Source organism: Pelobates fuscus, chromosome 8 (genome assembly GCF_036172605.1).
Source record: "Pelobates fuscus isolate aPelFus1 chromosome 8, aPelFus1.pri, whole genome shotgun sequence".
Lineage (NCBI taxonomy): Eukaryota > Metazoa > Chordata > Amphibia > Anura > Pelobatidae > Pelobates > Pelobates fuscus.
In genome coordinates this window covers 28,453,398-28,476,588 of record NC_086324.1, presented here as the reverse complement: position 1 = coordinate 28,476,588, position 23,191 = coordinate 28,453,398, and the positions used below count along the sequence as shown (strand labels likewise).

At 38.4% G+C, this 23,191-nt stretch overlaps 1 protein-coding gene across 1 annotated transcript; it reads right to left on the bottom strand.

Moving 5' to 3' along the window:
- Positions 1-455: 455 nt before the first annotated feature.
- Positions 456-23,157, bottom strand: ARL6IP6 (ADP ribosylation factor like GTPase 6 interacting protein 6). The gene is made up of 5 exons (XM_063428601.1): positions 23,030-23,157; positions 10,034-10,411; positions 9,220-9,273; positions 8,879-9,011; positions 456-1,811 (listed from the first exon to the last, which is right to left on the bottom strand). Exons 2-5 carry the CDS (start codon positions 10,401-10,403, stop codon positions 1,718-1,720), a joined length of 651 nt encoding a protein of 216 aa, XP_063284671.1. The 5' UTR covers positions 10,404-10,411; positions 23,030-23,157; the 3' UTR covers positions 456-1,717.
- Positions 23,158-23,191: the final 34 nt, after the last annotated feature.

The following is a 23,191-nucleotide window of genomic DNA, read 5'->3' as shown; positions in this document are numbered from 1 at the left end:
AGCCAATCCACTATCAAATAGAAACATTGGAAGGACAGTATCACCGCACTGTGTAAATCAGCATCTCCTCATAGAAATGCATGGAGACAATTCTTCTCAATGGGAAGGGTTCAGCACTGGATAGTCTGAACGCGTTTCCTACAATCTTTGCAGGAACAAATCCAGGAAGTCTCTAGTGGTACTAGACAGCTATGTAAACATTGCCTTTACTCAAAAAAGGCACCGTTTACACTGCTGTGGCTGCAGGGACAGTCCCTATGGCCCAGAAGCACTAAATTAAGATGTGGTTCTGGTGGCCTTTTGTAATGCCATTAATGTATTCAGATGTAATTTAAAGCTATAATCTGATATTATCAAGACTCCCACAATAAAGTTACAAAAAAAAAAAACCATGTATGCTACCATTCTGCTCACAATTCATTAATTCACAATTTTATTTATTTATTTTTTAAGTTGAAAGCGATGCAGATCATATAGGTCTTTTTGTTGGGGTCTCTGAGAAAATGGGTTCCCTGCTCAATACATTGATAGAACAGTCCATCACATTCTGATATTCAGGGAAGACATCTGCCATCACTGACTGTAATTTGTGCCATTTGAATATGTTTAAAATACTTAAATGAAATGAAAAGTCCTGGGGCCCCTGATACACCACATTCCTAGAAATACATGCCTATTTAATTTACATTTATGATACAATATAAATAATTTAAACTTTTGGCAACATTTTCCTTTTCTGAAACACATTTGAAGAAACTATTTCAAGAGCATTCTAATTTTGAAAACATAGTAAAGTAAACCTAATATATATATATATATATATATATATATCCCCATCCCTCTAACACTCTCCTATACTTAAAAGAACACTCCAAATACTATAACCACTACAACACAATGCAGTGGATATAGTGCCAGGGGTAACCTGGTACCCCTGCCCAATATAAGTAGTTAACTCATTTTAAAGCAGTTTGTCTTCTCACCTGGGGTCTTCCAGGCACCACTCTCACCTAAGCCTGCAGGTGCAAGGCTTACCTTATTGGCTGAGAGCAATCAGCTGATGCTCTAAGCCAGGGGTGGGGAACCTTCAGGCTCTCCAGATGTTGTGTACTACATATCTCCTGATGTTTTGCTAGCATTATGGCTGTAGGAGCATCATGGGAGATGTAGTCCAAAACATCTGGAGCACCAAAGTTTCCACACCCCTGCTCTAAGCCAACATACTGACTTCGCTCAGCAGAGCTAAATGGAGGCTCCTGAGCAGGAGGTCCAGCTCTCCTGGTGGCTACCGAGAGACAAGGAATAGTGACCAGCAAAGAAGTCCAGGTAAGAAGTCAAACAGATTGACTACTTACAATAGGGGAGAGGGGGCCAATGGCACTCTTGGCACCATAACCACTACAGCATGCCATAAGGGTCATGATTGTTTGGAGTGTTATTTTAAACTACTGTACTTTAAGTTACCCTAAAACATAAAATAAAACTGAATATAAACAGTTCCTATAAATTCCTTTCTGTATAAACAGCGTTATTACATAAATATATAAATCATGTTAATTACAAATCATTCAAACCAATATACATATATATTTATAAAACCATACAAATTTCCTCAATACTGGACATATTCACATAGTTGCATTAGCATTGGTATGTGTTAGCAATATCTAATATTCAGCGAGTTGTACATAAATTGAGATCCTTGCATTGTGTCCATTCAAATCAAGCACCAAATGACAGTCAGCGCTGCTACAATGCCATTAAGAATCGCCATGGTATATCCCATGTGAAAAGAGTGTCCTGTCATTTTCCTAAAAGAAAAAAGAAAATATTAGTCAACCTGTATAGAAATTGACATTGCAGTGAAGCAAGTTATAGTATACATTTTAAGTGGATGAAATGTATTAAAATTATGATTAATACAAAAAAAAGTGCAAACAAAGCAGGCACTTCCCTGCCTGACAGATCCTGCTAGTTGATCTTACTGGAAGAACAATCAATTGTAAGTCAACTTAAAGAGAGGTATATGATAAGCATACAGAGCAACTGAGGACAGCTACAGTTCAACTCAGAGTGAGTCAATGCTTTCTTACAACCTTACTTCAAAGCCACGCTTAAAAGTAAAATATCAGGGAACATAACATTTCCAAATATCCAAGTTTTTGTTCACACAGAGGAGTTTGTAAAAAATTATCTTTATATGGTGCGGTGTTTCTTTAAGCTTCCTCAGTCCCACTTTCTTACTGGATATATAAAATTGGTGTGTGTTGAGATGATAGTGTGTTGGTGGGCACATTGTGACTTACTGTTAATTTCATTACTCAGGATTTTTCCACCATTTATATTTTCACTTATCTTGGAATAAAGATTACATCTTTTAAAGAAAACAAGCAAAAGCATTCTGGCTTCCCTACTAATCATTGTCTTTTGAAGATTTACTTGGAAAAAAAATGGTTCGATCTGGCATACTGGATTTATAACATATTTAAAAACTTAGAGGCAGATGGTGAATCACATTTAACAAATGTTACTAACATTTTGCCAAAATGTTTGCTTTCCAAACAGACTAGAAGCTATTAAAAAAAGTTTAACGACAAATTTTCTAAATAAATTAAAAATGGATCTTCAAATGATTCATGCTGTGTACAAGCACATATGGTAATAAAATTCTCAAATACTTTCCAGAGTGTTACATGTGCTGGTAATGTCTAATTGACCTCACAGCAGTTTCATTTTATTGCTTGTTCAAAATTCTGTCTGTAACAGTTCCTCTGCTGCCCCTTCACAACAAAAAAGCATTCATTTCAACAAACTTGTACTATCAAACTCTTCAACTGTCTAATAGCATAAATGTGATTTTTTAAAAGACTGCCAAAATGTAGACATCTAACAGCACCCATGAGAGGTAATCAATAGGCCTGAAACAATATATACATACACAATCTTTTTTTTTTTTTCTTATTACGTTTGTAATTGGTTTCACAACTTACTGTTGGACGGTGCAAGAAGACTATTAGTATCATAACTACTACAGCACTCTTTAGTGGCTATGATGGTTAGAGTATGCCTTTAATGAATAAGATATCAAAGGAGCACTACAGGCATAACAACTTTAGCTAAATGAAGCAGGTTTGGTGTATAGATAATGCCCCTGCAGTGTCACTGCTCAATTCTATGCCATTTAGGAATTAAATCACTTTGTTTTTGCAGCCCTTGTCACACCTCCCTGCACGTGACTAACACAGCCATCTTAAACACCTCCTGAAAAATTACTTCTATATAATAAGTTTATGTACTGTACAGTCTGTTCAATCTACAATTTCGTACCTCCTGCTCTGTTAATAGCCTTGTCGACCCTGCAGGGGCCTCCTCTGTGTGATTAAACTTAATTTACAGAGCAGGAGATATATATATTTCTAAAACATGTTAACGTCTGATTGAAAATTAAACAATTTTCTTCATGCAGGTTGTCTCAGACACAGCCAGGTGAGGTGGGGCTAGGGTTACATTAACAGAAACCAAACCGATTTAACTCCTAAATGGCAGATAATTTAGCAGTGAGACTGGATGGGGCATGATCTATACATCAAAACATTAAGATAAAGTCGTGTTGATGCATACAGTATCCCTTTAAGGTTTTGGGTCCTAGTTATCTCATTTCACTACCGTGAGCCGCTGTGGTTTTTGAGTGCTGTTCACACAACTGTGAACATATCTAAATGTTTTAAACACTAGCAGAAGCCAGAAATGCACTGCTTAGAAAAGCTCTGAAATTTGCTAATTGATATTAAATTCAGTGATGTCATCAAGACACAGCAATAGAGGGCAAAATATCCAGTAGTATCAACCAATATCTCATTGATTTGCTTGTGTACATTTGTGTAGAAGCGTAAATTGGATTGACATTTCTATCTAGGACACTCCTCTTTTTTTTTTTTGCTTAAAAAAATATAAGAAACTAAAGGCTGTAAAACAATACACAGTAAATTATATATATATATATATATATATATATATATATATATATTTTATTTTTTTACACACACACAAACAAACACACGTGTCAACATTTTTAAAACGCTTACAATAAGCAATGTTACAGGGAGCCATAAAAATAAAGAAAAGGTTAGAACATTTCTGGAAGAGGGAAAACTGTAATTGAATGTGTTATGTTAGATTTGGCAACATGGGTGAAATTTATCAAATTCTTTGCTTATAGCATTTTTACATTTTGAAAACAGTTTTTTCCTGTTCATTTTGCAGAAGTCTGTAAGCTTCAAATTGATTAAAGATAAATGTGTCGAGAGATTTCAAGTGCTCAATATGTTTTAATAACCAAAGCAACTGTACCAACATGGCTCATAGTCAATTCAAAACAGTGTAGATTAAGCACAGAGAGACAACTAGAGTATATTAACGTGTAATTGCTGCATTGTGATGAGGAGGACTATATCCAAAGATAAATAGAACAAGTATCTAAAATCCAAATGGAGTCATTTGTTTATACAAAGTAAGATTCAAACTGTAGAAATACATAGATATACATAGGCTATGGGTATTAAGTAATGTGATATAATGAGACAAAGCACCAGGAGAGCCAAACTAGAACTACTCTTCTCTAAGACTAATGTCCTCAACAAGTTAAACATTCTCAAAAGGATGCAGGACACAGAGTGTGTATCTGTGTTTGTATGTATATAACTAACGGTGTGTCAAGGTGTGTGTATCTATGCCGGTATGTGCGCGCACGTGTGTGTGTGTGTGTGTATATGACACATAGATAGATAGATATACACACACACGTTTTTTCTGCAGGAGGATCTTCAGTACTGCTGGCTGAGGTTGGTGTGCTGCTCAGTCCCCGCTGCTCCATCTCCCCCTCCAGGTGGCGCGCTCTGTCTGGGAGGAAGTGCTGTCACTTCCTCCCAGCATCCAATACTACAGAGGTCCCGTCACGGTTTTAGATGACTGCAGCGCCTGACCGGACCCCTGTTTAGGGATACCCATCAGGTGACCCTAAATGCTTGGGCCACCCGACGGGCAAATAGCCGCGGAACACTAATTGGGAAAACGCTGGCTTAGACAATTCCATTTTTTGGTCCTAAAAATACTTTCAGTTTAGTTGTATGTTCACTCCTTCCAGTTATTTTACAAGTATTCGTTTGGGCCTGCCTAATAAAATCGCAATAATTTTCCAGTTTCAAAAGGTTACGGGACATACACAGTTCAATGTGGCTTATAACCACCAATATGTTGAAGATCTCGGATCAGTGCTATCAAAGAAGGAATTGCAGCAGTAGGGAGCCCAAGGGCAGCACTGCACAAACTTTTGATTCGGGTTTTATATAAACAGGTTGAAGTCTCACTATCACTAGAGGTGCCTTGGGAGTTGAACTACGTTTTCCCATAAACTCCAGCTAAATAGGGTTTCACAAAATAAGAGAACAGAATGAGAGCTTTCCGTTTAGTGTAGCTTATTCCTGTTCTGGGAGAGGACTGTTTGCTGCAGAACTTAAAATGTCTACAATTCTAGTAAGATTATTTTAAGCTAATTATTGCACATCTAAAAGTATTAAAAATTGGAGGTGTCAAGTCTGCTACTCAGCCTTTATGCCATTCTTGTAACAAAACTTTCTGAAGTGATAATCATTTTTCTTGTTCATTATTTAACCCCTTAAGGACCAAACTTCTGGAATAAAAGGGAATCATGACATGCCATGTGTCCTTAAGGGGTTAATAATGTAGGTTTTGTTTTACTTTTTGTTAAAAAAGGACTGTATGTTTTTTTGTTTTAAACAGAATACTCAAGGATATAAATAGGATGTATTATGCATACGAACAGTTTGTTGATCCGAGTAGAAATCAGATGGTCATTATGGAGTAAAACATTTGCCCACCCCCCCTTTTTTTGTGGCACAACTGGCCAACACTTCAAACTGGGGTTTTGCATTCTGTTGGATGAACAACACAAAAAGGTGTTTAAAGTTTGAATTCAATTGGCGTGGGTTTTGTTTTTTTAGTCTGGGAAAAGCATTGGATTGGCTAAAAATCTGCAACTCTGATGTCACCAAGAAGGCGGATCAGGGGCGGGGCCAGCGTCAGTAGACCCACGCGGCACTGGAAAAAAAAAATTAGTTTTCACCATTTCTAAGAGGGCATACCACCTAAATGGTGGATTAAACACAATAGGGTCAGGAACAAGTTTGTGTTCCTAACCCTATAGTGGCCCCTTAATGAAGAGATTTTGAAGCATAGCTGTTGCCTCAGCAGTTTTGCAAATGAAAACAGCAGTTTCTGAGAAAATCGCACAGTTTATATTTTGTAATACTCCATCTACTATTCTTTGTCAGCCAGACAGCCACTAGGGACTTCTGACAGCTAAAAAAACAAAACAAAAAAAAAAAACAATGCTTCTATTTCACATCCGGCACCAGCAGATAAAGTATGGGAACACCAGATCCCGTGTGCATCCAAGGTTACCTATGAGAATCATTGGATTGAGTTTGAATTGGTTTGGAAGACATTGGTGTTTAGCGTGCATGTGTTGCGTGTCTTCAATGCTTCTCTATGTGAAGCATATGACTGGGCAAAAGTTATGAGTCCTTATGATTCCACCAAAGGAGAATAGGGTTGCAGAGACAAGATTGTCTTGGCACTGGAACAGGTTTAAAGTTTTGTTTTCTTAATTATTATATTTATTATTTTATTATAACACATCTAAAATAGATAATCTATATAAGACTGCACCTTAAAAAATAAAAATTCTAGTTTCAAATAAAATTGCTGTAGACCGGACTAATTTACACAGTATAAACAAATGGAGCTCATGCTGATATCTCTGGACTGAGCTTTGCTGAAGCAGCTTACCATGCAAGCACACCATCTACTGACCAACTTATTGGGTGCATTCATTAATAGCAGAGCTATTTATTTAACATATACCGGTCATGTTTGCTCTGAAAGTTCATCTATGCTGTACGCCAACTTGGTGGGAAATATAAATACAAATACAATTTTACATTTTTTTTTATGTGCTTATATTTAAGTAAAGCAGCTAAAGTCCCTGTGTGTTCTTTTACCATGCAGTATCACAAAAATTGTGGAATGTGAGAAAGCTAAAATACCACATCACAGACCCAGAAACAAACTTCTCAATAAGCATGATAGTTTAAAGGGACATTACAGACATCATTACAAACTTTAGTGATTTTTGCCAAAACCTTTTCACAGGCTAGTTAATTTGGTAGGTTAGTGGTTCCCTACTTAAAGGGACATTACAGTCATAAAACCTACTTTACTTTAATGAAGTTGTTTTGGTGTATAGATCATGTCTCTGCAGTCTCACTGCTCAATTCTCTGCCATTTACGAGTGAAATCAGTTTGCTTATGCAGCCATAGCCACACCTCCCCTGGCTGTGACTCATACAGACTCCATGAAAAAAGATACAATTTCACTTTCAATCAGCTGTGCACACAGCAGGCTCCTGGAGGGTCTAAAAGACAATATTAACAGAGCAGGAGATAAGAAATGTAAAACTAAACATAATGTGCAATAAAGGAAGACTAAACATAAAAGATATCTCTTTACAGGAAGTGTCTGGGAAGGCTCTGCAAGTCACATACAGGGAGGTAGGACCAGGACTGTATAAAAAAGTGATTTAACTCTTAAATGGCAGAGAACTGAGCAGTGAGACTGCAGCGGCATGAGCTATACACCAAAACGGCTTAATTAAGCGAAAGTTGCTTTAGTACCTATTGTATTGCTTTAAATGGACACACCAGACCCCCTAGAGCGCTTTAGTTTGCTGAAAAGCTGTGTGAAGAATATGTCCTATTTATTTGTAATTTTGGAAAAAGTGCATATATCATTAAAAAAAAAAAAAAAATGACACTTTTATAAATTAACCTGTCTACACCCCCTTGACTTTCAAGCAGACAGGTTCTGTTACTTCCTGATTTGGCTAGCCCAGTGGAGATAAACTCAAGACGCAGCAATTGACCAGAGAACCTGCCTTGCACAGACTCCTCATTGAGCTGCTCTGGGAAATCTGTGATTGGACAGTCACTGGAAGTCTGGACTAGGTTAAAAGAGGACTTGCAAAGGCTGCAGACAAGTGAACTGCAGGTTTTGCAAGTGGTTTTAGACATATCCCCAATTAAGAAATGCATAAATGTTTTTATTTTGGATGTATCTACTAAAAAGTGATTTTTATTTGTGCAGTAAAGTGTTGATTTACAGCATGTTGTAGTGGTTATGGTGCCAGTAGTGCCCTGGTGCTCCCACACTCCTTTTAAGGAGTCAAACCATTTTAGAACAGTTGGACTTCTTATCTGGAGTCTCCTAGGCACCATTCCCCTCCACAACTACCAGTGCCAGAGAATTAGAGGTTCCTAGCAAAACTAATAAGTACTGTGGGCTGGGGGACAACTGCCACTGCTGGGCAAATTGGAATTCCTAATGTCATAGAGCCCTAGTCACCAGTTAGGTGACTATCCCCCTCTGCTAGGGTTTAAAAAAAAAAAAAAAAAAAAAGTGAGTTTACCTACTTTTTCTCCCTCGCAGCTCTGATCTCCAACATTTCACCTCTTTGGTTCATCGAGACATGATCTCAGCCAATCCTGAGCTTTCCCATTTGAAAGCATTGGGAGGCTAGTGCACATGTGTGTCAAACCTTTACACTATACCTATTCAGATGGGCTCTCAGAGAGACCATCTGACTGAAATAGTGGAATTTTACTTTTATGTCCCTTTAAATAAATGAAGAAAAAAAAAAGAAGCAAAAGCCCAGAACAAGTGGAGCCTCTTCTTAGTCAGGAAGTGCGGCAATTTAATGCACTTTTAAAAATTCATCTTCTCTCAAATTCAAACAGGTCTTACCTGAAACGTGCTGGGGACAACGGAGTAGGTGGAAACATTCCAGGTTCAAATGAGTCAAAATATGTCACAGTCCAGGAAAAACTGCAGCAGGAAAGTCCCACTATGACAGACAGGACAAACAAGCCCCAGAATCCTATGCCAAAAGAGGAAATTGTGTGACAAACATATGTAAATAAAATATTTTGCTTAAATTCACATGTGAATTAGGGACTAATGAAAGTATTAAGAAAATTGGGCAGACTAGATGGGCCGAATGGTTCTTATCTGCCGTCACATTCTATGTTAATTAAGTTGTGATTACATGGAAGTTAGTCTCTTCACACTTCTACGCAAATACATACCTAATATACTAGTTTTTACTCCATCTTCATTGACCCCTCTTCCAGATTTCATATCTACATTAAGAAATAAAAAAAAAAAAAAAAAAAAAAAAAAGAAGTTTTGTTAGTCAACAATAGTGGAATAGATTACAGGTTCTTATTTAATCAAACAAAACAGTTTGTTAGATCAACAAAAATATTAAAACACAAGCCTCCCCCACCAAAAATATCTTGCAATGTTTAAACCCTAATGAGGCCTAGTGTGCGTATAAAATGTAACGATTGATTGTGATTTTTTATTTTAATTCTTTAAAGGTACTTTTATTTACATGCTTTGCCTGTAAAAAGTACAGAAATTGCGAAACTCTTGCTGTATCACATGCATGTGTATCGCAATGCTGTAGAAAAAATACGAGCATGCGTGTGTGCCTTTGGCATTTCTCTGTTAGATGCATAAACATGCAGGTGCTCGTCCACTGAATTATGGACGGCAAAGACATTGTGGCCCAGAAGTACACTGGACGTCCTCTGCGTTATTCAGCCAGGTAAATGATGAACTAGTGTTTACTGGGTTAAAGGAACTGACTTTTTTTTTGCCTACTCTTGGTTTAACCATTAATAATCCACAAACTATAGCAGACAGCACTTCTATTTTGTGAATAGACCGTAGTTACTTTAGCTTTCATAGATATCAGGAGAGGAAGAAATGTAGGAGTTGTGCACAATATGCCAGTACATGCTTATTATGGGTCTACACTAGACAGCATGTACATTACTTAGGTTTATACCCCTCACAACTACTTTAAACAATTGTTTTGAGAGAGCGAGTACTCACCATCCATCATGAGATAAATAACTGTAAGCATAACAGCGAGGATGCAAACAACGACAAGACAGCACAGCATGGAGAACAATCTTGCAGGCCATCTTTTATTTCTTTTGGAGCTGATAACTTCTGATACAATAACTCCATTCTGGACAGCTTGCTCATTTCCTTGATAGAGCATTGATTCATCTTGGAGACTAGTTGCAGTTAGACCAGCAGCCTCATACAAGTCTCTGTCAAGATTTTTTGCAACAGATTCTTCAGGACTACCATCTTTTTCACCCCATTTTTCAGTTGTCTGGGATGCGGAGGCACCAGATACAGATAAACGACTACTACTCCGCACTCGCCTGGTGCTGTTCCTACTGTATATTTCCATCCTGGAATCTATTGACAAAAAAAAAAATGCATTAGGCTTTAAATGTATGAATGTTTTCAAAAACAGAATTTCTAATCAGATAATCAAAGTTAAAGTATCCCTGTCACTTTTGTTTTTCATAAAGTCTGAACAATTGAAAATCCAATGCACTCAATTATCAGTCAAGATGTCTGGAAAATGGAACAGGCACCTGCTCTCATGATGCAAAAATAGATACCATGGCATTTCACAACGAATGCACTACATAACCTGTCGGAGGTCCTATAGTCTCGTTGGCTGACCTATGTTGTCTATTCTTGCATATGTACAACCAGTGACATGGCTTCCAGCAAATGACTCCATCAAGAGCTGAAAATGGTCAAGTAGTGAAAGATCGAAGCACTGAAGAGGGAAAAACTTTTTAAGAGTTCTCCCTTACTCCTCCACCTGGGTGCTGCCATATTAGCATACATGTAACTTTGGTGTTACAAGTTAAGTATAAAAAATAAAAAAAAAAAAAGGGGGAGCAGGTTGAGACAAATATTTTCTAGCAGATTTACAAGAAAAAACAAAAGAAACAACCAACCAGTATAACCATCTGTAGCCTAACTTGCACATAGTTTGTGGATGCAGGAAGTATCCGACTACTTCAAGCAAGTACTGACCTACATGAACCATGAGAACCTTTTACCTTACCGGCTGATGGACCTCATACCCGCTTCTTACTCCACCATCAATGCCAGTCAATGAAAACGGACATTGCATTGAGTCGAGTTATGGTTGGCACTGAGTTAGATGTCGGCTCCCTTAAGTTTAGGGAGTTTGACTTTATTTTTTTATAATATTTATTTTTGATTTTTTAACAAATACAATTATACAAACGAATTACAAAAATGTATCAACGTAATATAACAATTGTAAAACAGGACACATAATGACAAACCTTACATAAATGTACTACATTCATATAGTTAATCCTATCAGAGCAGAGTCGTGTTTACCTCTTAAAGTTAATAATATGGTTATTGGAGAAATGTTTCTCCATATTAAGTTGAGTTCTGATTTGAGTAGGAATATGATATTTTTGAAAAGGCAAGGAAGATCTCCAGTTTCTAGCTATTGTGATTTTCGCAGCTATAAAATAATGGACGGCAATACAAATATCGCTACTTGATTTTAAATTCCAATTTATATGGAGTAGAGCGATTGTAGACTTTATTTTAATAACATGACATTTTCTTCCAGCATTCATGTATTTAACACACAGTATACAAATAAGATAAATTGGCGCAAGATTCAAACTGATAGACAAAAAAATATTATATAATAATAAAATAAGCAGCACCAGCAATGTACCCTGGTAAAATGGTACCACGTAATACAGAAAAGAGAAAAGTGCTAGTGCGCTGAAAAATATGTATAGAGACACCTCTAAAATCTTCCAGTGACTCTCCAAATGTAAAATAGTGATTTTAACAGAGACCCAAAGACAAGTATGTGCACCCAAACCACTGACACAAATATACTTATAGCCTTATAGCCTGTCAATGTTGGTAGCTGGGTACTGTAATCAGGGAGACAAAAACAGGGAGGGGGGACAATAGGAGGTACTCCTAGTGCATTAAAGTAAAAATATACACATAAAACACATATATATAAAATCCCTATAGGTAAAAAACTCACAAGTGTGGAGTGGTATAAGCCCCACTCACGGCTATCATGCCCAGGGAGGATCAGCCCCTTGGGTACGTGGGATCCACAGAAAAGCTCTTTGTAACCACTGTTTTAGACGCAAAAATTTATTGGTTTAAAATGAATTCCAAGCAGTAAAACATAAAAATGGGTCAGTCCAACCGCAAGCTCACCACACCAAATCGATCTGTAACAGGGATAGATGATAAAACGTAAGTCTTTACTCCTGTTTGCTTCTGTTTCGAGGTGCCTCTCGCCGGTGGATGTTTCCCAGTCACTTCCGTGTGCGTCAATGCCGTGGTCACGTGACGCGTTTCGCCCCGCCTCTCGGGGCTCTCTCAAACGAGCAATATTCTCCTCCCACAAAAGTACGAAATTTATATCGGATGTCCTCAGGCCGTGATCCAATCGGCCACTAAGTCTTTCAATGTTCAAATTAAAGTTCAATTCCCTTCCATTATGGGACATCCGATATACTCCTAAAATACTAAAAGATTATTTCTAAAACACATATTAAAACACTTACTATTAGCCAATATAGGGCATAATCCTACATCATACAAATACAACCATTGCACATAAAAACTTCTCTGCCTCTTAAAAACACAATTATAACAGCAATACCATATTTGAACAAAGGGGTTGATCTCCTAAATGAAAAAAATGAATCTGCACATCCTATAGAGGTATGAAAAAAAGGGATATCCCCAAAAAATAACCTTCACATTTAAATTTATCTATATAATGTAGACCCCAAAATAGAACATACAGAAAAAAGTAAAAAAATATATAAATATCCATATAAATACAAATAAAACTTCCTCTCTCGAGTATAAAAATCTTTAGGAAAAAGGGGGACCTCTATAAAAAATTACATAACTCAAAATCCTTATTAAGACCGGACGGGGATAAAGTATCAAGTAAAAAGATCCAGTGCATCTCCTCCTGTCCGATCTTACGAATAAAATCCCCTCCCCTCCAATCTCTGAACACCCGTTTGATCCCCACAAATTCCAGTCCACTGGGATCCTGATTATGCATATTTTTAAAATGTTCAGAGACACTGTGGCACTCCAGCCCTCTTTTGATGTTATATATGTGTTCCCTTATACGAACATGGAGAGGACGTGTAGTCCTCCCCACATACTGTAGGTGACACGGGCATTGGAGGAGATATATCACATTATTGGAGTGACAGCTGATATGTTCTCTAATGTTAAATTCTTTATTGTTCCTTCCTGATTTAAACATTAAATCTGTCTTAACATCTCCCTTATTAATAGTTCTACATGCGTAGCACATCTTGCACTTATAAAAACCTTTCGATTCCCCTAAAAACATACCAGGTGGTCTCCTTGTTTTTTCTTTATGAAAACTCCGTACTAAAGTACTTCTTAAACTAGGCGCCCCTCGAAAGGTGACTTTAGGTATAGACGGTAACAGGTCTCCCAACTCTTTATCCGTTTTTAATATTGGCCAATATTTCCTTATTATGTGTTTGACCGATCTATGCTGGTCATTAAAATCAAACACTAAAACATCTTTAAAACCATCTATATCTTCACTCTGTTCCTGTACTTGATCTATGAGTTCCCGCTGTGTTTTTCCTTTTACCTCATTAAGTGCTTTTTCTAAAATTTCTTCTGGATATTTTTTCTCTTTAAATTTTTTCATGAGATCTTGCGCTTGCTCCTGATATCTAGTTTCTTCCGTGCAGTTTCGTTTCAATCTTAGGAGCTGGCCCTTCGGTATGTTGTTTAACCATGGGGAATAATGCCCACTGCTATAGGATACATATCCATTGACATCTACCTTCTTAAAAAAGGTTTCTGTCTTGAGGACTCCTCCATCAACAAAAATTTTTAGATCTAAAAAATCAATGGACTTATAGCTAAAAGAGCTTGTGAGGTGAATACCCCACATATTGTTATTCATAAAACGTAAAAAATCATTAAAATCCTTTTCCGGTCCATCCCAAATAAAAATCATATCATCGATATACCTACGATAGGCCCGTACCCGTGCGCTCCAGTCATGCTGCCCATAGATAAAACTCTGTTCCCAGTGGGCCATAAATAAATTGGCATAACTGGGCGCATAGGTACTGCCCATCGCAGTCCCACTAAGTTGTAAAAAAAATTGGGAATTGAACCAGAAATAGTTGTTCTCTAAAGTCCATCTGATGCAATCAATAAGAAAATTGATCTGTTGTTGCCCCAATGTTTGATCCGACTCCAGAAAGTGTTTAGCAGCAGCACAACCCCTGTCATGAGGTATGCACGTGTATAGGGAGGTAACATCACAGGTCACTAAAGCATACCCCTCGTTCCATTCTAGGTCTTTAACCATCCTCAGGACATCTGAAGTGTCCTTCAAGTAAGAGCTGGTATTACCCACTAAAGGTTGTAAAAAGGAATCTATGTATTTGGATACATTATAAGACAGGGACCCTATACCCGAGACTATGGGTCTTCCGGGGGGATTTACTGGGTCCTTGTGGACTTTAGGAAGGGTATAAAAAACCGGGATTCTTGGTGTTTTAATATTTAAAAATTCATATTCTTTACACGTTAAAAGACCTTCCATTTTCCCTCTATCTAAAAGTTTTGTAAGTACCTTTGTCATATTCCCCAATGGGTTCCCCTCTAATCGTTTGTAGACCTCAGTATCCTCTAGTTGTCTCATACATTCTGCCACATACTTTCCAGAGTCCATTATCACCAAACTACCGCCCTTGTCTGCGGGTTTGATGACAATCTGATCATTTTCTCTGAGTCCCTTTAGAGCCGTCCTTTCTTCGTAGGTAAGATTATGTTGTGTTCTTCTGTTTTCTAATTTCTTAAAATCATTAAAAACCGCTTTCTCAAATGCCTCAATATTGCCATGTTTTAAATATGTGGGATAAAAATTAGACCTATTTTGAAAAGAGGTATGTTTAAAACCGTCATCTTCTAAAGTGCTTGCCACATTATTTTGTCTATTTAAAAAAAAAAATTTTAATACATAATCTTCTGCTGTATTTCATCAAGTCTATATACGCTGGAAAAGTATTAAAATTCTTTGAAGGTGCAAATTTAAGTCCCTTATTTAGGACCTTAATTTCATTATCCTTAAGAAAATATGTGAAGATATTATTAATCCCAATTGGGGTTATCGATTGTACCTCTTTTCTTTTCTTTTTCTTTCCTCCTCTGCATCCCCTATACTGATTCTTCTCGTCCTCTTTATTGAAAAATCCCCTCTCTTCGGTTCTCTGTCTAAAAAATCATCCCCGTTCTGTCTCGTTCTTTTTACCGAGAAATCTCCTCTTTTTAATTCTCTGTTAAAAAAATCATCATCACCTTGTCTGTCTCTGAGCGCTTCAAAGCGATTGTATGTGGTATATACCTGTGCACTGCTCCTTCTGTTAGTTCCAAAATTGTCTCCCTGCTTCTTGGGGGTACTAGGTCTTTCGTATTGCTTCCTCCTATTATTCCTTACTTTTGTCCACTCCTCTCTTCCTCTCCCCTTGTCTTGGAAACCCCTTTCCCTATTGGAGTGCACCTCTGGCCATGACCTTGGGTGGGCATTCTGGGATTTGTGGGGTTGGGGGTCTTTATTCCATCTTTCCCCCCTATTCATGTTCCTACTTTGATATTCCTTCCTATAACCCCTCACTTTCCCTTCTTTATAATCTCTTTTATCCCTTCTGTATTTCCTAATTTTTGTCTCTTTCACATCAGCCTCCACCCTTTCAATGCTTTTTTGGGTCCTCTCAGATAGTTCAGTAAAATCCTCTGTTCCCATACATGGCTGCAACTGCTCATGTATGTTTTGTACCTCCTCATCTATTTTTTCTAGAGATTCAGACCTACATGCGATGAGAATGTTCATACATTCAAAAGAAAATCTTTCTAATGCATCTTCCCATATTTTGGTATATTTTTCATTTTCTTTCTCAAACGTGGGTGTTTTGAAGAACCTTAGGCCCCTGGGTGTTATTTTCTCAGACAAATACTTCTCCATTGTAGCAATCTCCCATTTATACTTGGTCTCTTTAATTAATATTTTTTTCTAACCGTTTAAAAATCTCCTCAATGTCATTTTCATTTTTGTCTATTTCCTCTCTTACATCGTCATCCTTATCAAATTTAAATGATAAGCGCAAGATCTCATGAAAAAATTTAAAGAGAAAAAATATCCAGAAGAAATTTTAGAAAAAGCACTTAATGAGGTAAAAGGAAAAACACAGCAGGAACTCATAGATCAAGTACAGGAACAGAGTGAAGATATAGATGGTTTTAAAGATGTTTTAGTGTTTGATTTTAATGACCAGCATAGATCGGTCAAACACATAATAAGGAAATATTGGCCAATATTAAAAACGGATAAAGAGTTGGGAGACCTGTTACCGTCTATACCTAAAGTCACCTTTCGAGGGGCGCCTAGTTTAAGAAGTACTTTAGTACGGAGTTTTCATAAAGAAAAAACAAGGAGACCACCTGGTATGTTTTTAGGGGAATCGAAAGGTTTTTATAAGTGCAAGATGTGCTACGCATGTAGAACTATTAATAAGGGAGATGTTAAGACAGATTTAATGTTTAAATCAGGAAGGAACAATAAAGAATTTAACATTAGAGAACATATCAGCTGTCACTCCAATAATGTGATATATCTCCTCCAATGCCCGTGTCACCTACAGTATGTGGGGAGGACTACACGTCCTCTCCATGTTCGTATAAGGGAACACATATATAACATCAAAAGAGGGCTGGAGTGCCACAGTGTCTCTGAACATTTTAAAAATATGCATAATCAGGATCCCAGTGGACTGGAATTTGTGGGGATCAAACGGGTGTTCAGAGATTGGAGGGGAGGGGATTTTATTCGTAAGATCGGACAGGAGGAGATGCGCTGGATCTTTTTACTTGATACTTTATCCCCGTCCGGTCTTAATAAGGATTTTGAGTTATGTAATTTTTTATAGAGGTCCCCCTTTTTCCTAAAGATTTTTATACTCGAGAGAGGAAGTTTTATTTGTATTTATATGGATATTTATATATTTTTTTACTTTTTTCTGTATGTTCTATTTTGGGGTCTACATTATATAGATAAATTTAAATGTGAAGGTTATTTTTTGGGGATATCCCTTTTTTTCATACCTCTATAGGATGTGCAGATTCATTTTTTTCATTTAGGAGATCAACCCCTTTGTTCAAATGTGGTATTGCTGTTATAATTGTGTTTTTAAGAGGCAAAGAAGTTTTTATGTGCAATGGTTGTATTTGTATGATGTAGGATTATGCCCTATATTGGCTAATAGTAAGTGTTTTAATATGTGTTTTAGAAATAATCTTTTAGTATTTTAGGAGTATATCGGATGTCCCATAATGGAAGGGAATTGAACTTTAATTTGAACATTGAAAGACTTAGTGGCCGATTGGATCACGGCCTGAGGACATCCGATATAAATTTCGTACTTTTGTGGGAGGAGAATATTGCTCGTTTGAGAGAGCCCCGAGAGGCGGGGCGAAACGCGTCACGTGACCACGGCATTGACGCACACGGAAGTGACTGGGAAACATCCACCGGCGAGAGGCACCTCGAAACAGAAGCAAACAGGAGTAAAGACTTACGTTTTATCATCTATCCCTGTTACAGATCGATTTGGTGTGGTGAGCTTGCGGTTGGACTGACCCATTTTTATGTTTTACTGCTTGGAATTCATTTTAAACCAATAAATTTTTGCGTCTAAAACAGTGGTTACAAAGAGCTTTTCTGTGGATCCCACGTACCCAAGGGGCTGATCCTCCCTGGGCATGATAGCCGTGAGTGGGGCTTATACCACTCCACACTTGTGAGTTTTTTACCTATAGGGATTTTATATATATGTGTTTTATGTGTATATTTTTACTTTAATGCACTAGGAGTACCTCCTATTGTCCCCCCTCCCTGTTTTTGTCTCCCTGATTACAGTACCCAGCTACCAACATTGACAGGCTATAAGGCTATAAGTATATTTGTGTCAGTGGTTTGGGTGCACATACTTGTCTTTGGGTCTCTGTTAAAATCACTATTTTACATTTAGAGAGTCACTGGAAGATTTTAGAGGTGTCTCTATACATATTTTTCAGCGCACTAGCACTTTTCTCTTTTCTGTATTCATGTATTTAAGACCAGAGGGCGTACAATTACACCCTATTTTACTCCCAAGGAGCCCCCCGCGGCACGTCCTTCCTCCTGGGAGCCCCCCGGCCATGTGAGAGTGAGGTCCTTGCGAGGACCTCACAATCACATGGCCAGGTTAGCTGCCTGCTGCATTGCCAGCAGGGGGACTGCCTGTAATGACTGGAAATAAAATTAAATTAAATAAGTGTAAAAAAAAAATAATAATAATATACACACATATATACACATACATATATATACACTGTCTAGGTATATTTTAATATATATTAATATCAAATTACACGTAGACTGATACTGATTAAATATATATATAATTATTGTTATATATATATATATATATATAATATAAAACAAATATATATGTAAATACGTAAAAAATAAGCTTAAAAAAATTTAAAATAAATTAAAAAAATATATAGATGTGTGTTATTTCGTTCTAATTGTATTGTGATAATATATACACGCAGAACGAAATAATATATATCTATATACATATATACGTATATCACTATATATATATATATATATATATACACACACACACACACACACACACCTTTGCTGAATACAAATATATGTGTATTTTATTGCAGTAAAAGCAAACAGTATTATGACATTGACAGTTAAAATGTCATGTAGAACTAAAAAAATAACATCTTATTTTCTCCCATTTTTTTCATATTAAATTATGTTTCATAGCTAAATATTTGATATTAAATGAAAGCCCTATTTCCCCTGAATAAAATGATATATAATAAGGGGAGGGTGCATTTAATATGAAAGAGGTGAATTACGGCTGGACAGACATATAGCGCAAAAGCAGGTTTTGTTTACGTTTTGTTCTGTTCACAACGTGTACATTTGGCTCAGTCCTTAAGGGGTTAATGTGTATTGCTTTTCATTTTCAAAGAAAAATATTCAAGATAAAAACGAGAGGAATGAAGGAAAACATGTGGAATATATATATATATATATATATATATATATATATATATATATATATATAATTATAACACAAATTATGATAAATCAGGTGAAGGAAATAATAAGAATGATGTTAGGACAGCTTAGAGACATTTAAAATTAAATTATTCCAACTGTTTAACCAATGGGGAGCCAGGGTGAGTGGCAGCCCCTTTATCCTGGGTACTTTTACCTAGGTGCTGCTAATTCCCACGTGTCAGCCTGCCCCAGCACAGGTAAGACGCTGGCACCGTATTCCTCCGCCAACACAAACAGGAACTCCTTTTGCTGCCCTGTTCCCGCGTTTTGAATCCCACCGCCTTCACAGATATCAATACGCATTTCAAGCAGTAGTGTGCTTCCTGCCCGCCAGTGGCGCGTTTACAACGGCGCGCGCGATCTACGTCACTGACGTGCAAAGTGTGCATGTGTACACAGACACTGCGCACACGTTGTACGTCACTGAGCTTGTAACATCCTGAAGACTGAAGAGTGAATGCAGCTGTCAATCATGAGAACGTTCCATAGGAGCTGCACTGCCCACAGAGACTGGACCTGGAATGGAGCTCAATCAATACAGCTATGGGAGCAATGTAGGAGGCTATTCACTAAACGGTGATTTATCTTACACTGAATGTCACCTGAAACCAGTGTGACAAACACCAAAGTAAAATAGCCAAGCTGTGCCAATCAGTATTACATTCAAACTGTAAAATTTAGACTAAAACAGCTAAGAAAAAAAAATACTAACTCTACTATGGATGCACCCTGCTGAAATCAGGAGTTTAGGGAATAATCTGGTCTAGATGAGTAGGGACATTTTGCTAAATTAGCCAATTTATCCTAATTTGACAATTGGACATTTTTAAGTTAAAGCGACACTTTCTATATGAAATATTCTTTTTCATTCTGTTGGAACTTCACTGAAATTCCAACCTAGTCAAGAGATATACAAAGTAAGGACTCTGGGTAGAGCTATGAACTCGCGCGAGTACAACAGAGCTGAGAGGAACCCGACGCAATTAGATAGCCGTGCCTGTGAGGAACCAGTTCAGGTAAGTAAATCTCACCTTTACCATACCCCTAGCCGTGACGGCAACGTCCCCAGATGGTAAAAGTGCCACATTATATAAATAAACCCTCTCGTGAATAACACTGTTTTGGGTTTATGGGCTAGAATCTAGGCAAAAGATTGTGCTGAATTATAAAGAAAGTTGTGACATGTAGGGTAATACAGCTAATTTAGAAAACTAACAAAAGACAGAGCTTCAGAGAAAAGGCAGTGTTTATAATTGCTGCCTAGAAAACCTCCAGTGGCAACTCTTCAGACGGCCTCTAGAGGTGCTTCCTGGGGCAGTGCTGCACAATGTGCAGCACTGACGTTCAGCGTCTACACGCTTTGCAAGGAGACGCTGAACGCTTGTTTCAATGCATCTGTAGGGGGAGATGCTGATTGCCTAAGGTGGCTTTTGGACCTTCCCCCTTAACTGAGATCATCAGAATTGACAATCTCAATCAGTTCAATGCTTTCCTATGAGATTATGACATCAGCCGAGGAGGTGGGGCAAGCCCCAGCTGTCCCACACGGCACTGGAAAAAAGGCAAGTTTTCGTATTATTTCAGGGGGTCATTTGTATTCCTGACATTATAGTGTTCCTTTAACTATTTTAAACTTTTTAACTCTTGCTTAGTCAATAGGGGTGTACAACCTCCATCCAGAGAATGCATGGCTGCTGGCCCACAGCCCTCAACATACAAAATTCTGCATAACAACTGAGCTTGCACGCCTCCTGTCAAAGGAAATTGCATCACTACTGTCGGAAATTGGAAAAGCGTTCATACTCCACTGATATGCGAGACCTGACGACAGGTCTCTTCCTCAACTTTACTTCTTGGAGGACTGTAAAATGGACGTGCAGAAAGAGAAGTAATGGGGAGAGTTATAATGTAAGGGGAGGATTGTGAAGAAACTGGGAGGGGCACGGGAGAGGAGAAACAGGCAAAATTAGGGAGGATGAGAGAAGATACAAATGCGCAAGGTGCCAAATCATTTAGTGGCCCAGGGGAAGAATATCAGTCATTCATCCCTATACTAGTGCGTACAGTAGTTCTCAACAGCAATTGTGGTCTGTAGGATGCTCAGCCAGCCGAAGAGTAATATTCTTCACAACAGCTAGATTATCAATAGTTATTTACAACGTATGTAACTTTTACCAGCAAGATGCCACTGTGTGAGATAATAAAATTGCTGCAGCTGGTGCAGCTTAAAGAGAGAAAAATATCCAGTCACATTTTTCCCTGTATGTGTGTCATTTTTCATGGGAGAAACACTACCATATAGTAGGAAGATTTAATATGCTGCAGATTTCTTGATAAGGCCTAAGCACTGAAATAACTTTAGCTTAATCAAGTAGTTTTGGTTTATGTATCATGCCCTGCCGCTTGACTGCTCAATTCACTGTCTTTAACCCCTTAAGGCAGGGGTTATCAACCCAGTCCTCAGGACCCCCTACCAGTCCAGGATTTGGGGATTACCTGGGTGTGTCTAAGGTGTTTAGAAAAAGGAAGAAAAAAAAACCTTAGACTCAAAAGGTGTTTTTTTTTTTCTTTTTCTAAACACCTTAGACACACCCAGGTAATCCATAAACCCTGGACCTGGACTGGTAGGGGGTCCTTGAGGACAAGGTTGAGAACCTCTGCCTTAAGGACACATGACATGTCATGATTCCCTTTTATTCCAGAAGTTTGGTCCTTAAGGGGTTAAAGCAGTTTTTAATGCAACCCTAACCAGACCTCTACGGCCTGTGACTTACACATTCTTCCTACACACTTCCTGGAGAAAAAAAAAAAAAAGTCAATTTTTAAAAGCTCTGTTAATAGCCTACAACAGACTCTGATCGCGTTTAATTGAAATGCTATTCTACCCCTACCCTTTGTGTCACTTTACCCCACTCGCTCTAGCATGTAAGTTCATTGAGCAGGACTCCTCTGTGCCTATGCGTCCTACTCGTCGTGTGTGTCCTTACAATTACATGTTTGTTAGTCTACCAACAAACACGCTACAGCGACAGTACAGCGCTATGGAATTTGTTGGTGCTATATAAATAATAACAGTAATTGTCACACGGACAGGGTTATGGACTGAAGTGAGAATTGCCAGGGATCCAACAGTGAATTGTAAATTTAAGGCCAGAATAGCCAAACTGGAAAACAGAATTGGATATGGCTTTTGCCCTAAAAGTTGAAAATCACACTTTTTCTTGTAAATAACCCTGTGTGTGACAATGGCCGAGTTGGGGGAAGCTCTCCAGATCAGCTCCTCTCCCCTCCATCCTGCCATTGGGATTCCAGCCCAGCTCCTCTCCCCTCCACCCTGCCATTGGGATTCCAGCCCAGCTCCTCTCCCCTCCATCCTGCCATTGGGATTCCAGCCCAGCTCCTCTCCCCTCCACCCTGCCATTGGGATTCCAGCCCAGCTCCTCTCCCCTCCATCCTGCCATTGGGATTCCAGTTCAGCTCCCCTCCATCCATCCTGCCATTGGGATTCCAGCTCCCCTCCCCTCCATCCTGCCATTGGGATTCCAGCTCCCCTCCATCCTGCCATTGGGATTCCAGCTCCCCTCCCCTCCATCCTGCCATTGGGATTCCAGCTCCTCTCCCCTCCATCCTGCCATTGGGATTCCAGCTCCTCTCCCCTCCATCCTGCCATTGGGATTCCAGCTCCTCTCCCCTCCATCCTGCCATTGGGATATCAGCTCCTCTCCCCTCCATCCTGCCATTGGGATTCCAGCAGTTAATGGCCATATAGTGAGCCCTGTGGATACCTGGTGCCTGTTCCCGCCGGGCTGTCCCCTCGCTCTGTGCTGGCTGCTCTGTGGTATACAATGTGTCCGCCGGGTTATGACAGTAATAACAATATTGAAAAAAGCATTGTCTGCCTGCCAGGCCTAGGTCTGCCTCAGCGCCAGGCACGAACCGGCCAATAG